This window comes from Pyrus communis, chromosome 7 (assembly GCF_963583255.1).
Source record: "Pyrus communis chromosome 7, drPyrComm1.1, whole genome shotgun sequence".
In the NCBI taxonomy this organism is placed as follows: domain Eukaryota; kingdom Viridiplantae; phylum Streptophyta; class Magnoliopsida; order Rosales; family Rosaceae; genus Pyrus; species Pyrus communis.
Window position 1 is genome coordinate 7,269,655 of NC_084809.1, and position 13,980 is coordinate 7,283,634.

Here is a 13,980-nt window from a genome sequence, read left to right on the forward strand (position 1 = left end):
ATTAGTTTTTGGTGTTTTGCAAGCTATTACCTATTACAAAATCTTTATTGTTTGGATAGGTTTGTGTTCCTCATTCTTTATATATACTTTTTTTCTCTCTTTTTATGAGGAGTAAAGTTTACGTATATTCCGACTAAGTGATTTGGTATTTGCCTTACCCTACTGTAATTTTGCATCTCTTTAGGAATAAGTATTTTAAAATATGTTAGCTTGATTACATTGTTGAGGAGTAAAGTTTGGTGATGTCATTATTTTATGTATATTCCGTAGCTTGATTACATTGTTGCCTTACCCTACTGTAATTTTATGTATATTCCAACTAAATGATTTGGTATATGCCTTACCTTACTGTTAACTTTTTATACACACTGCATACAGATACAATATACACTCACACACATCACATACACTTATCCGCACAGAGTACACACACTTACCTACACTTACACACACATTTTATATACATACACAGTACACACATATGCAGTGTCACACAAACACTGTCATGCACTTATACATACACAACACATACAATATATACTCACGCTTATACCTTTTTTTATCACTTGGAAGATATTGTTGGTTTTCCTCGGCAATACAATATACACTCACACACTTATGCAGCACATTCACTCACACATGAAGTACACACATTGTTGTTTTTCCTTATTTGATTATTGGGATGCCAAAGTTTAAGAATTTGTGTTTAATTTGATTCTTTGGTATACTCAGTTAATTAGTTAAGAATTGGTTTACATTTAGATAATATATATATATATGATTTTGGACTGTTTCTCTAATTGAATTTGTTTTGATTCGATGGGTTAGTGAGTTAAAACTACAAGTGGGTTTCTTTTGGTTTTTGGGATGTTCTTAACTTTCTGTTTCCTGATTGAATTTGTTTTGATTCAATTGGATTAGTGAGCTAAATTGCAAGGGGGGTTTGTTTTGGTTTCCGAATGGCTCTTATGGGTTGTGTATGAGGTTGGAGGATTTGAACTAAACCATGCAATGGACATTCATAATAATGTGCAAGTAGGTATTACATGTATAAATTGCATGTGTTTAATGGTTTGCATAATGGTTGAATCTGTGCTTAGGTTGGTTTAAAACCCAGGTTGTGTGAGTTTATCGGTTTAATTGGGGGAATGAAAAAAATAAAGTTGGCCTTTCATTGAAGATGTGACATTCCACATCGCCCAGAGGAGTAATCCTTATATGTATATTCTCATCCCTACCTAGCACGAGGCCTTTTGGGAGCTCACTGGTTTCGAGTTCCGTGGGAACTTTGAAGTTAAGCGAGTAGCGCGCGAGAGCATTCCCAGGATGGGTGACCCATCGGGAAGTTCTCGTGTGAGTTCCCAGAAACAAAACCGTGAGGGCGTGGTCGGGGCCTAAAGCGGACAATATCATGCTACGGTGGTGGAGCGGGCCCGGAAAGTGATCCGCCCCGGGCAGGGATGTGACAATTTGGTATCAGAGCCTAACCCTGGTCGCGTGTGTGTCGACGAGGACATCGAGCCCCTAAGGGGGGTGGATTGTGACATCCCACATCGCCCAGGGGAGTGATCCTTATATGTATATTCTCATCCCTACCTAGCACGAGGCCTTTTGGGAGCTCAATGGCTTCGGGTTCCGTGGGAACTCCGAAGTTAAGCGAGTAGGTCGCGAGAGCATTCCCAGGATGGGTGACCCATCGGAAGTTCTTGTGTGAGTTCCCAGAAACAAAACCGTGAGGGCGTGGTCGGGGCCTAAAGCGGACAATATCGTGCTACGGTGGTGGAGCGGGCCCGGGAAGTGATCCGTCTTGGGCCGGAATGTGACAGAAGATGCTCAAGCAATTGGAGTTTGTTTTATTAGAAAGATGGTTAAACATTCTGTTTTATTGGGAACATGCACACATAGAATTCATCTAAAGGAAGGTTTAGATTCTTTGAGGCTTTTTATCTGGAATTATGTCAATTTGGAATAAAGGAAAGAGATAAAACACAAAGAAAGGAATTTGATTTGGGGGTTAATACTAAGATTGGGTCAATCAACATTTTATGTTTTCAAGTCGAAGTCATTCATTTTCGACAGGAAGTTTTCATTAGAATTGGGGAGAAATTCTGATGAACTACTTAATCTCACAAGTTTGTAAAGCTAATCAAAAGTAGATTAACATTACATAATTTGGTTTGAAACTCGGGTTTAATCTGTGCTTAGGTTGGTTTGAAACTCAGGTTGTGTGAATTAGTTTATCAATTTAATTGGGGGAATGAAAACGAATGAAACATAATGAGGGTTTAGGAAAGTGAAACCCTCAATGTGTTTCATTCATTTTCGACGAGAAGTTTTCATTGTGGGAAATTCTAATGAACTATTTAATTGTGAGAAATTCTAATGAACTACTTAATCTCTAGAAATTCTAATGAACTACTGAATCTCACAAATTTGTAAAGCTAATGGAAACAGAGAATTTGAGAGATTCAATTTGTAAAGCTACTTTGAAAATGCGTTTTCTAGATTAATCCAATTGAAAATGCATTACGTAATTAGAACCCGCTGCAACACGTGGGCCATTTTTCTAGTGAGAGCAAAAACAAATATAATTAGGATTCAGTATAAATCAAATAAACAGCGAGGGGCGTGTGAAAATGTGAGGACAAAGTTCCACATTGGTAAATGACCAAACTATGCAAGAGATTATATGAAGTTAAACTACTCCCTATATTATCAATTGATTTTAAAATGAAACCTCAACTTTCTTCGTATACATTCGAAAGAGGTGCAGATTGATGGATTGCCCTTCCTACTTTGAAAATCTTTTTTCACTCGAAAAATTAAACAATTTACAAAAAGTAAAACAATGTACAAAAAGCAAACTTCAACCACCGCCACTCCATTACATGAGAGCGAAAAACAAATATAATCAGGAAATAAACAGTCATGGCCCTAGAACGGGATCCTCGGGGTGTAACTTTTGTTTCTATAAGTTGTATTAATACCTTGCTTTTACTCAATGCTACTCATTGTTTTTAATTTGTGCAGACACTTCCCATTTCAGAGAGAGCTCCGCCTTGTTGCAATTCAGTGACCAACATAAAATAAAACAACTTATTCTTGGTTGGGTAGCCACATTCTTCCCGTGTGTATGTGTGTGTGTGTGTATATATATATATATATATATATCTTGGTCAATGCATCAGCATCCCTCATATCTCTCACACTTGCCAAATTGGCTTTAAATTGATATTCATGGATTTCGAGATTGGATTCGGTAGAATATATATATTGCTTGGATCGATTATGTAATGTCAAGAATTGAAAGAAAATTGAAGATTTTAAGCTTGAACCACAATCTGATATGCTAATGCCACTCAAACCTTAACAGCCAAATTACACCAGATGTATTCGGTAGTTTCTCTTATAAGCGATATTTTACTTTAAAGTAAAATAACATAAATTGAGGAGAGAAGGATTTGAACTCGGTGTATATGAGGAGTATTTTATTTTATTTTATTTATGTGGGGAGTATATCCGCTATAGTTCTGCAACATAAATGAAAATCCATACCAGTATAACTCTTCTACTTCGTTGTTCGTATCCTTTCAACTTCCCACTCTTTCTACTTCGTTGTTCATAGCAGTCGGTTTCTCTACACGCAACGTACTCCCACCACGGGGCTTATTTATTGATAACTATATCATTTTAAATCTGGGGAATTTTGTTAGAGATGAGAAATGAGAGATAAAGAGAGAAGTTGAGGAAGAAGGTGAGAAAATATTTTTACACTTCAAAGTTAAGTTTAGAATATGTCAATAATAAGGTCTAATAGTACTGTTCTTAATTATAAGTGAGAGATCTTAAATTCAATTCTCGTCAACAGCAGATTTGAACCAAATTATCGACTAGCTAAATGTGAGGTTTAGCCTACTCCCCCACTCTTTAGTGTAGATAATATCGAATATCTTAAAAAAAAAAAAAAGTTAGATTTACAAAATGTAACTGGAAAACATTAAGTTAGATACACCTTAAATTTTTTTGTTTGTTTGATCGCATTCTCTTTCATTTGTCTTCCTTCCTTCCCTCACTTGAAAATATAACTGGAAGGTTAACTACCCTTCTAATACAAATGGTAGTAAACCTTGATCTATTTGACTTATGCCCTTATTATACTATCTGCTTTCAACTTTTTAAAGTAACCTGAATATCACCTCAACCAAATGTAAAGTAACTACTTGTCTCTTCACTTATTATTAACGTATCTTCACCATACAAACATCATAATCGAAACCGTTTATTATCTTTATTATCAAAGATCCTACACACAAAAAAAGTATTCAATTTGGAAATCTTTTAACCATTCATATGCATAAAACAAATAAACAGTTCATCATGAAGATGCTACTTGTTACTAAAACCGTTGATTGGCTTTACATGAATGGATGACTAAAAAATCTCTGAATTGAAGAATTTTTTGTAGATATGATTATGATAAAAAGAATGAACGATTCCAATTATAATATTCATACTGTAGAGATGCATTAATCGTAAGTGGAGGGACAAGTAAGTTCTCCAATGAGGCGAACACAAGCATTATCCTAAAAACTTTATGGCAACACTGGTGTCCCCCTTTGGGGGATGAGCTCATGCTCCCACTTACAAATAAAGTATCTGCTCCAAATTCACGAATTTGCGAATGTGTTCGCTCACGTAAACATACATCCATTATCAAGATCAAATACAACTCACATATGTGAATTTACCAAAAAGATGCAACCGAATATTCCGAGAACGAATTAACTCCAAATTCTCCTCTGGGTAAGGCTCAGGATACAAATATCTGCTCCAAATATACGGGATTGAACAAACAGCAGACTAAAGATAAAGTACAACCCACACACAATGGCCTTGGAAGTGCGTGTAAAATCTTAGTTTAATGATTAATTTCTCAATCTACATATCTAGAAACTATCATAAACTTGACCTTTCTCATTGCTTAAAACAAAGATGAAACAGGGAACAAAAAAAACCTCATCTCAAGAGCTTTCTTTTCATCATAAATAAATTTTGATAGCTTCCTCATCAAGTCTTTTATGTCGGCTCCCGCTAAAGCATTGCTTATTATTAACCGACAAATACAACAGTTTGGCCAAACAATTATTGGTCTGAGCCATATGACATTGATGCTCCTATACAATTTTACCTTTGAATTAGAGATTCGTCTGTTGTACGCTTGTCTAATATTGAATTTGCATAATTAGCCTTTCAACTATCTGCAAAAACAAAACGCAGACGAAAAGGAGTAAAATAACAGTCATTTCACTAAGCAAATCGTAAGTTGTTCTTAGAGTTTCTGACAAAACAAACTATAAAACAAAAGAATACAAGGTGATACCAGGCTTTCGAGATTTCAGCTTCTCTTTTCCACGACTCCGTCCAAAACTGTACCTAATACATGGCGGGTAAGAAGAAGATAAGGAATACATCCATGCGGCTAGCGGCCGAATTGATGTTTTCTGGTGGCTTAAGAGAAATCAGAACATAAGGACAGGACTAAATTGCCTTACCCACTATGAGGATCTTCAAGTTCCTTCTTCACCTCCTCAGGGAGATTGGCTAATCTAATAAACGAAACGAAGTCTCCCATGACCACTGCTATATCAAACTATCCTCCTAAATTATACGAATTGCAGTTAAAATGAACATAAAAATCCTCTTTAGAAGGTTATTGGAATTTCAAACATGCAGCGTGTTATGTATGTCTCGATTTATATAGAGAAGACAATTAAATTCATAATTTACAGAGAGGGGAGAAGATTACCAGAAAATTTAAGTATTTTCCTGAGAAACAAAGGGAGAGTGTTTGATAATTTGAAGAACAGAGAGCAAACAAATAAATACAAGGCTAGAAAATCCTCAAATCGATTAAAAAAACACAAGACCATGCTGCCTGACCTAACCAAACAGTACAAAAAGATTTGTAAAATAATTTTGGCCTCTCAATCACCACATGCCAGCAGATATAAATGCAAGAAATAATAAAAATTTGATTTTTTATCAGAATCCTGGACTCAGGAGGACCATGCTCGGGGCCTGTTCACCATCCCCACCCTTCCCTCTCTGTTTCTCTCCCCGATATCATGACGACCCATTCTCTCTCTCTCACTGTCACCCTCCCAGTCACCGAATCAAACATTGGGGCACTAGCATCCTAACCTCTCCCTCTCTCTCTCTCTCTCTCTCTCTCTCTCTCTCCCTCCCTCTCATTTCTAAACACTCATCCACTCCCACTTCGGCTCAGAGAGAAACGAAATGGACCCTCACCCTCTGCAACAAACCAAAAATCCTCATCCACTCCCTCGATAGTCAATCCCATCAACCCAGACACCCCAACGCGGAATGACCAAAAGACCCATGCCTTTTTCAATCCATCCGTTGGATTTGGAATGCAGAGAGGGCAAAAAGGGCATGCGGCCTTTGAGGCCTTGAACCTCTTCAATGGGCTGTGGCAGCCACTGCACAAACCAACACCAAATCTCACGTTGGGCCCAAAAAACCCAAAATTGTACATGTCTAATTTTGATCATACATGTGTTATATATCACAAACACGTGTTTTATTATTTTGCCTAAGAATATATTACAAACGCACGGGTCATTTCGGAGACCCGCGGTAACATGTATTACATCTATGAATTGGGATATAGCAAATAGCAAGACAAAACAACACCACACTACATAAAGGATAACAAAATGCAACAGACTCAACCCCATAACAACTTAAACAACAACTAAACATGGAGATCAAATTTACAAGGACTAAAAAGCACTTTATCCCCTCCTCCTCCTCGTGCGTCTTGGCTGCCGCCTCCTGCTGAATTTCTCGACAAACCATTCACGCTTCTTGTTTGCCAGTGTATTCCCAGCAACCACCCCTACTATTAGACCACTGACAACTCCTGGCAGAACCACATACCAATCTAGTCCAATTTCGAACCCAGAGTCTTCATCTTCTTCCACGGCCGATGGTGGTGGCGGCGCTTCACATTTCCTTGACAAAGGCTTTCCACACAAACCCGAGTTTCCTTCGTATGAATCGTTTTCGAATGTGTCAAATTGTTTGCCCACTGGTATTGGCCCCCAAAGAAGATTATGAGACACATCCCAATATGCAAGGAAAGTGAGTTGCGCCAGATTACTGGGGATCCTTCCTGAGAGCTGGTTGTGGGAGAGATCTAATGACTCGAGCATATTCAAGTTCCCCAACGATGACGGGATTTGACCGGTGAGACCGTTATTCGAAAGGTTAAGCAAAACAAGGCCTCTTAGATTCCCAATAACACCTGCTGGAATCTCTCCGTCAAATTTATTACCTGATAGATCTATCAGTTTGAGAAGATTTGGGGTCTCTTCATATTTCAACTCAACACCTTTGCCAAAGATTGTGAGCGGGAATACACTTCTAAAATGGGTTACAAATCCTTGTGAGTCGATGGAGGAGAAGGTCTCAAAGTACGTGTGCTTGCTTTTGCCAACAAATTTCATGGAATTCCAGTTCTCAAAGTAGTTTGAGGGCAATATACCAGAAAAGTCGTTGTTAGACAAATCGATTATGCAGAGCTTGGGGAACTCATGGGTTGTTGCAGGGTTACCAATGACGCCATGAAATCCATTAGACCGCAAAATGAGAGCCCATAAGACTGGAAGTGCCCCCAACCAAGATGGGAAGATGTCGCTGATGTGATTGTTTGCAATGTTGAGAAACACCAACTGAGTGCAATTGGCAATTGATCTTGGTAGCTTACCCCCTAACTGGTTATAACTTAAATCAACTGATGCCAAACTACTATTTACAGTTGGACATAAAGAAGGAAGACCACCGTGAAAAGAATTGTTCCTCAGACTCAGTTTTCCAAGATTACTGGAGTTCCCCAAACACTGCGGAAGCTTGCCGCTCAAGTTATTGTTGGACAAATCAAGAGTATGCAGATCATTCAAGTTGCAGAATGACGGTGATACTTCTCCACTATAACAATTGTTTGCAACATAATAAATTCTAATGGATTGTGGCGGAATTGGCAGTGATCCTTGTAACTTGTTAAAGTCGAGAAATAAGTACCGCAGATTCTGCCATGGGAAAGTGCCTGGATCTTGCTCAAACCCTGTTAAAAAGTTGTTCTCAAGATTGAGATTCAACATTGTTTCTCTAGTTGCATTCCACAACCACTTCGGTATTTGGCCCCGAATGTTGTTGTTGGAAAGATAGAGGGTGGTCAACTCGTATTGATCATGTAAAAATCCTGGAAACTCGGTCAAGTTGCACGAATCCAGCCTTAGACTCTGAAGCTTAGGAAAGGCAGCGCTCATATTGGTTTTGAAATTCAGAGATAACTTGTTATATGATAAGAAAAGTTTCTTTAAAGATTTGAGCTTAGAAAGTTGATCAACTTCAACCAATCCACTCAAGTTGTTATCGGAAAGGTCAAGGAATTGAAGATCTCGTAATCGGAAGAACGATTGAGGAATTTCTCCTTGCAATTTGTTCTGACTGAGGTCTAGATAGCTTAGTTGGGACAAGTTCATGAGCCAAGAAGGGATTGGACCAGTCATTTCATTACTCCCCATGGATAGATACGAGAGTTGGGTCAGGTTAGCCAGAAAATCTGGGAATTCTCCCCTTATAGCATCATCAAGGCCTAAGAAGAAAAGGTTTGTTAGCTTTCCAACCCAAAACCAGGGACAAGAAGCTAATTGGTTTGTGCAAAAGTTTTTTGTAGAGTCATAAAATTGGGAAATGTCAAGGTAAGTGAGTTGGGTAAGGTTTCTGAGTGAGGATGGAAGACAGGGACAGAAGGTACACTGTGAGAGTCGTAGCTCATTTAAGGAATGAAGGTTCCCGAGAGAAGAGGGCAATTGACCATAGAATTTCGTGAGCGAAACATCCAATCTCTTGATGGAATTGGTCTTGTTAAAGTTAGGAAAATAACCGGTTAGGTCATAGTTTTCAAACAGATAAAGAACTTGTAAGCTTGGTAGGTGGAAAACACCAACTGGGAATTCCCCATACAACCCACATTGAGCGAGTCTGAGGGATATGAGAGAAGATGCATTGACCAAACCATCAGGCAGAGTGGAATATATGTCTACCAAATCAAGATGAAGTTGTTCGATGTTCTTGGTCATATTTTGAACTAGGCTTATCAAGTTGGTTTTGGTCAGTTTCAAAATGTTATTATCGTCATGAAACTTCTGACTGGTTGACAGATCAAGGGTTGAGAGCTTGGATAGCATTGAAATTTCTGATGGAATTTCGCCAGAAAAAAAAGACTTTGAAAGGTTGAGATACGTTAGGCTCGCAAGATCATGCCCCAATCTTGATGGTATTTGGGAAAAATTGAAGTTGTTATCTGAGAGGTCAAGACTCTGCAAGTGAACAAGTTGAAAGAGGCTGCTGCTGGAGTTGAGAGAACCATAGAGACAGCTACTTCTTAGGTCAAGGCCAATAACATGGCCAGAGACCTCATCACACTCGACACCATCCCACGAACAACAGTCACTTGTCTGATTCTGAGCATCTCCTTCTAGTGTCCAAGATGCAACCTTTGGATAAGCAAAAGGAAGTGTAGAAGCTGACTCGTCTATCGTGAAGCTGTCGTTGAATTGCAACAAGGCAGAGCGCTCATCGTCGTGACAAATTGTCTGCGTCTGCACAGAGAGAGAAAATTGACTAGCAATGATTAATAGCAAAGTAAAACAACGTACAGAAATGAACTTCGATCGGCGCGATTCCATTCCCATGACAACTTATGCTTTCTGATTATGGAAGTGTTTATGGCTTTCGCATAATTACGGATGCAGAAATCGACGTCCTTTTATAGACGCATCTCAACTCATTCAAAATAATCAAAAGAATAATGTGGATGAGTGATGAGTGGCTATGATAGATCAATCTCAATCACTCCAAGACTTGAAGTTAAGTCGTCTCCCTCAGCAGTAAAATCTAAGTTTTGAGAATTGCTGTATTCAAAATTATACATCCTGCGTGCTGACAAAATTTAGTTTTCAACATTATCTATTCTAAAGTTGAGGGTAATTATTAAATGCCGGGAAGCATGGGCTGCAGAGACGGAGAGGGAGATAGGCGTGGATTTGGGTTTTAATCTTTTTTTTCCTAATGAATGAAACAGGTTGGATGATGTTAGTTAAAACCTCAGTGATTATGAGGATGATTTGAAACAGGTTGTATGATGCATACGTTTCTTGGTTAACCTAATTTTGATTTATTTCAAATGGGGGGGTGGGTTTGGGTTTTAATCCCTTTTTCTAATGAAGGAATAGATGAAGAATTTGACCAAGGAAGAATTCGTGCACATACTAAGTCGGCAGAGCACTGGCTTCTTTGCGGGCCAGCTCCAGATATGCAGGGGTTGCACTGCACAAATGTGGTAGATCGGAAGCTCGAATGGGTAGTTCCTCTGAAAAATAAAATAAAATAAGTGAGGGATCATTGTTATGGAGTTTTCAATTTTGTACTGTATGGTTTGGGTCTAGACCACATAAGCACACTGGCTGTTGGTTTGGACTTTGAACTAAGAATTGATGCAATTTTGGATTCTTAATTTCTTATGGATAACCCAATAGAATTAATACTGAAAATTTACCAATGGATAACACTTCAAAGTTGATTGTATAATATAGTTGTCCTTACTCTATAATAATTTTGAGTTTTCGTATAAAGTTTGTTACTTTGAAGTATACTTATATAGTACTTCTTATATGATTGGTACAATTATGTTTGAACATATCTCAATATGAGTATGAGCTCATTATTGTGCATGGTTATTCGGTTATACCAAACCAATACACTTTCTTTCTATGTTTTTATGAACGGGGAGTTGAGTGCAAGTTTTTATGAACTGTAGTATACTGTATTTTGTTTTTATTTTGCATATGGATCTTATCATGTTCATCTCAATATTAAATGAAATTTCTACCCTTGCCAAGCATGGTGTTCACAGATTGTCGTACTCGCTGGTTTTTCTTGTTATTTCCAGGTATAATTCCCACTTCTCTCTGCCTCCTTCCCCATTCCTTGCTCCAGTTGTGACTGATTTTCCTTTTTGGTTTTATCTTAGAAGTTTGTCAAGGAGAAAGAAATCTAATCGAGAGGTATTTTCCTTTTTTTGGAAAATATCAATTATATTTGGGTGTTTAAACATATTGTCTAAAAGTATACTCTGTTTTTTTAGTCATCGTAACTTTTAAATTTCACATTCCTATTCTATATTTTATAGGCCAGGGAGGCCCGAAGAAAATCCATTGAAAAATGAGTGATGAAGCTAAAGCAACATTTGAAAGTTTGAGGAATTACTAAAGTGAAGTAAGAATTATAGTTTAATAAGATGGGTATGTTTCACAATCTAAAGACACATCGAGAATACGAAATATGATAGGCTATCAATAAAGCATGGCTTGAAAGAAGGAAAAAATTCATGCAGACAATTATGGGGTAAGCATCCACAAAGAGTTTTTGGTATGCCAAATTATGGAGTCTATGTTTTTGTGTTTGCACATTCCATATCCAAGCAGATTTAACGTTTTAGCATGTGGCAATTTGAAGTTTGTGTCTTCGTATCTGAAGTCTTTGTGTCTTCATAAATTTTGGTTCTCACTTCTCTACATATAATCCAAATTGTGACATGACTATATATAGCCCTCATAGTTGATCTAGCTATCAAGAATTTTGGTTCATCCAATTTCATTTGACTCTATATTCCTAATTTCATGAATTAAACTTGCCATGCCGTCCATCTTGGAGTAAGACTCGAATTATGATTCAATTATAACAACATATTACCACTTTTTTTAGTTCTTTGGTCATCCTTTATATAGTGAACGAAGCTTCAATTAGTTCTACCAAACAAGCCACAAATTCTTTCTGGTAATTGAGATTAGTCTCTGATTGTTTGATCATTCTCTATATATCTGGTGAAGCTTCAGCTAGCTTATACCAGACAACCCCTGATTTCTTTATGGTAATAGAGCTTCGTCTCTAATTGTTTATTGTCTAATTAGATTATTATAATTTTTGGGTTGTTGGATATGTTGGGTTTGAATTGATTTTTTGTTTTCGTTTTTTAGAGTGATGGATTTTCGAATGAAATGCACTCAACGGATTCCAGTGGGGTTGGCTGAAGCAGCTGCCGCATATGACAAATGGCAGCCAAGGTTCCCTAAATTGCCATGCTTTTAGTTTTAGGAAATATGACAAGTTGATATAAATAAATATATATATATGTGTGTGTGTAGAAAACTTACATCTCGTGATAGATTGTGTTGCTAGATAGTTTTTCACGTTCCTAACCAAAATAAAGTTTATCATGCTATTCCGTCCAACTTTTGATTTGTAACAACCTTATGTAAATACTTTTTACACACCCTTTTTATAACACATTTAGTCTTGTATTTGAAGACTTAAATACAATACTCCAAGTTTCATATCTAAACTAAACACTTATTGCTTCTCTATGAAGTCTTGATAAAAATTTCAGCCATGAAATTCGTTAGAAATGTTCGGTGAAAAATATGAGTTGAATTACGCATAATCCTTTTGAACACTAATGTGCACTCAAGTGTGTTGTCTTACACATAATTTACCGAATATTATCTCATGCCTTGTGACTTATGTTTTCTCCTTCTATCGTCTCTTTTCTTTTTAGCTATGCAATGTTGCTTGACAATCGATATTGTCTATTTTTAATATTATTAAACGGTTCATATCATTAAGCAATTACATCGTACTTCGAATTTCTTTTTCCAAGTTTAGATTTTAAACAACTCTAATTAATGAAAAACTAGCCTTTATGCACGCGCTCATGCAAGTGCAGAAGATATTTTTTGAATTACGGCATGCTATGCGTGACTTGCACGTTTTAAATGTATTTATATGCATAAATTGACAAAAGAAAAGTCAAATATTTAAAGTAAATGAATAATCTTAGATCATGCTAGAAGAAACCCCTCATAAATCAATTAAAACAGTTGAATTCACATAATAAAATCAGTCTCTATTGAATTTATATTAAAAATAGAGAAAATAATATTTAATAAACAACTGATTGAATCATATTATTGCTAGCCAATTGTGAGGGTAAGCCCACCCCCTCCCCCTTAGTGTAGATAATATCGTTTGTTTAAAAAAAAAAAAAACAAATAAACAACTGATTGAATCACATTATTGCTAGCTCATTGTGAGGCTCAGCTTAACCCACCCCCTTAGTGTAGATAATATCATTTGTTCAAAAAAAAAATTATTTGACAACAAATTTAATCACATTATTATCCGCGTGCGAAAAATCTTTTCTATACCTGCCATTACAGCCTCTTAAGATGAAAATTGCATTATTCCAACTTGGAACATGCCACTCTTGTTCCTTAAAGACTTAAAAAGTAAATTGTACGATTTTTCCTCTATTTAAGTCATGTGTCAATCAGTACCCCACCATTTAGACAACCATTTTTCTAATTATTACATTTTTTGTTAATTTTAAATGAATGTCTCACTCCATAACTTCAAGACCGTTCTTCAAATCAACGTAACATATCAATCAAGATCCTCATATATATAAATGGTTGATTTTTCAAACTTGCTGAAATTTGATTAGTTCAACTTTCTCATCTTTTGAAATTTCTATGGAAGAATAATCCTCCGGATGCCAACAAATCTTTTGGTATAGCCAACTGATACGACAGTCTTCATTCCTAACTTATATTGTTTACGTGTTGACTGTTGGGTATTCCAGATTCATGAAGTTTCTTGATTCATCAAGCACCCACGCACGTCCAACTACAACCAAACTATTGTGTTTAGTTTATGATTCACTAGCCTTCATGCACGCGCTCACGCGCGTGCATAAGATATTTTTTGAATCACGGCATGCTATGCTTGACTTACACATTTTTAATGTATTTAAATGCGTAAATTGACAAAAGAAAA

General features: G+C 36.9%; 1 protein-coding gene and 1 long non-coding RNA gene across 2 annotated transcripts; both read right to left on the minus strand.

Moving 5' to 3' along the window:
- Nucleotides 1-5,273: 5,273 nt before the first annotated feature.
- LOC137741106 (uncharacterized) lies at nucleotides 5,274-6,292 on the minus strand. Its single transcript, XR_011069211.1, has 2 exons — nucleotides 5,553-6,292; nucleotides 5,274-5,433 (listed from the first exon to the last, which is right to left on the minus strand). It is a non-coding gene; the product is annotated as an uncharacterized lncRNA (long non-coding RNA).
- A 328-nt stretch (nucleotides 6,293-6,620) lies between these two features.
- On the minus strand, nucleotides 6,621-10,126 carry LOC137741101 (receptor-like protein 7). Its single transcript, XM_068480907.1, has one exon. It carries the CDS (start codon nucleotides 9,780-9,782, stop codon nucleotides 6,816-6,818), a length of 2,967 nt encoding a protein of 988 aa, XP_068337008.1. The 5' UTR covers nucleotides 9,783-10,126; the 3' UTR covers nucleotides 6,621-6,815.
- Between the last annotated feature and the right edge of the window lie 3,854 nt (nucleotides 10,127-13,980).

Excerpts from the sequence above, each read along its gene's own strand:
- LOC137741101 (XM_068480907.1), bottom strand. The coding sequence starts at position 9,782 with ATGGGAATGGAATCGCGCCGATCGAAGTTCATTTCTGTACGTTGTTTT.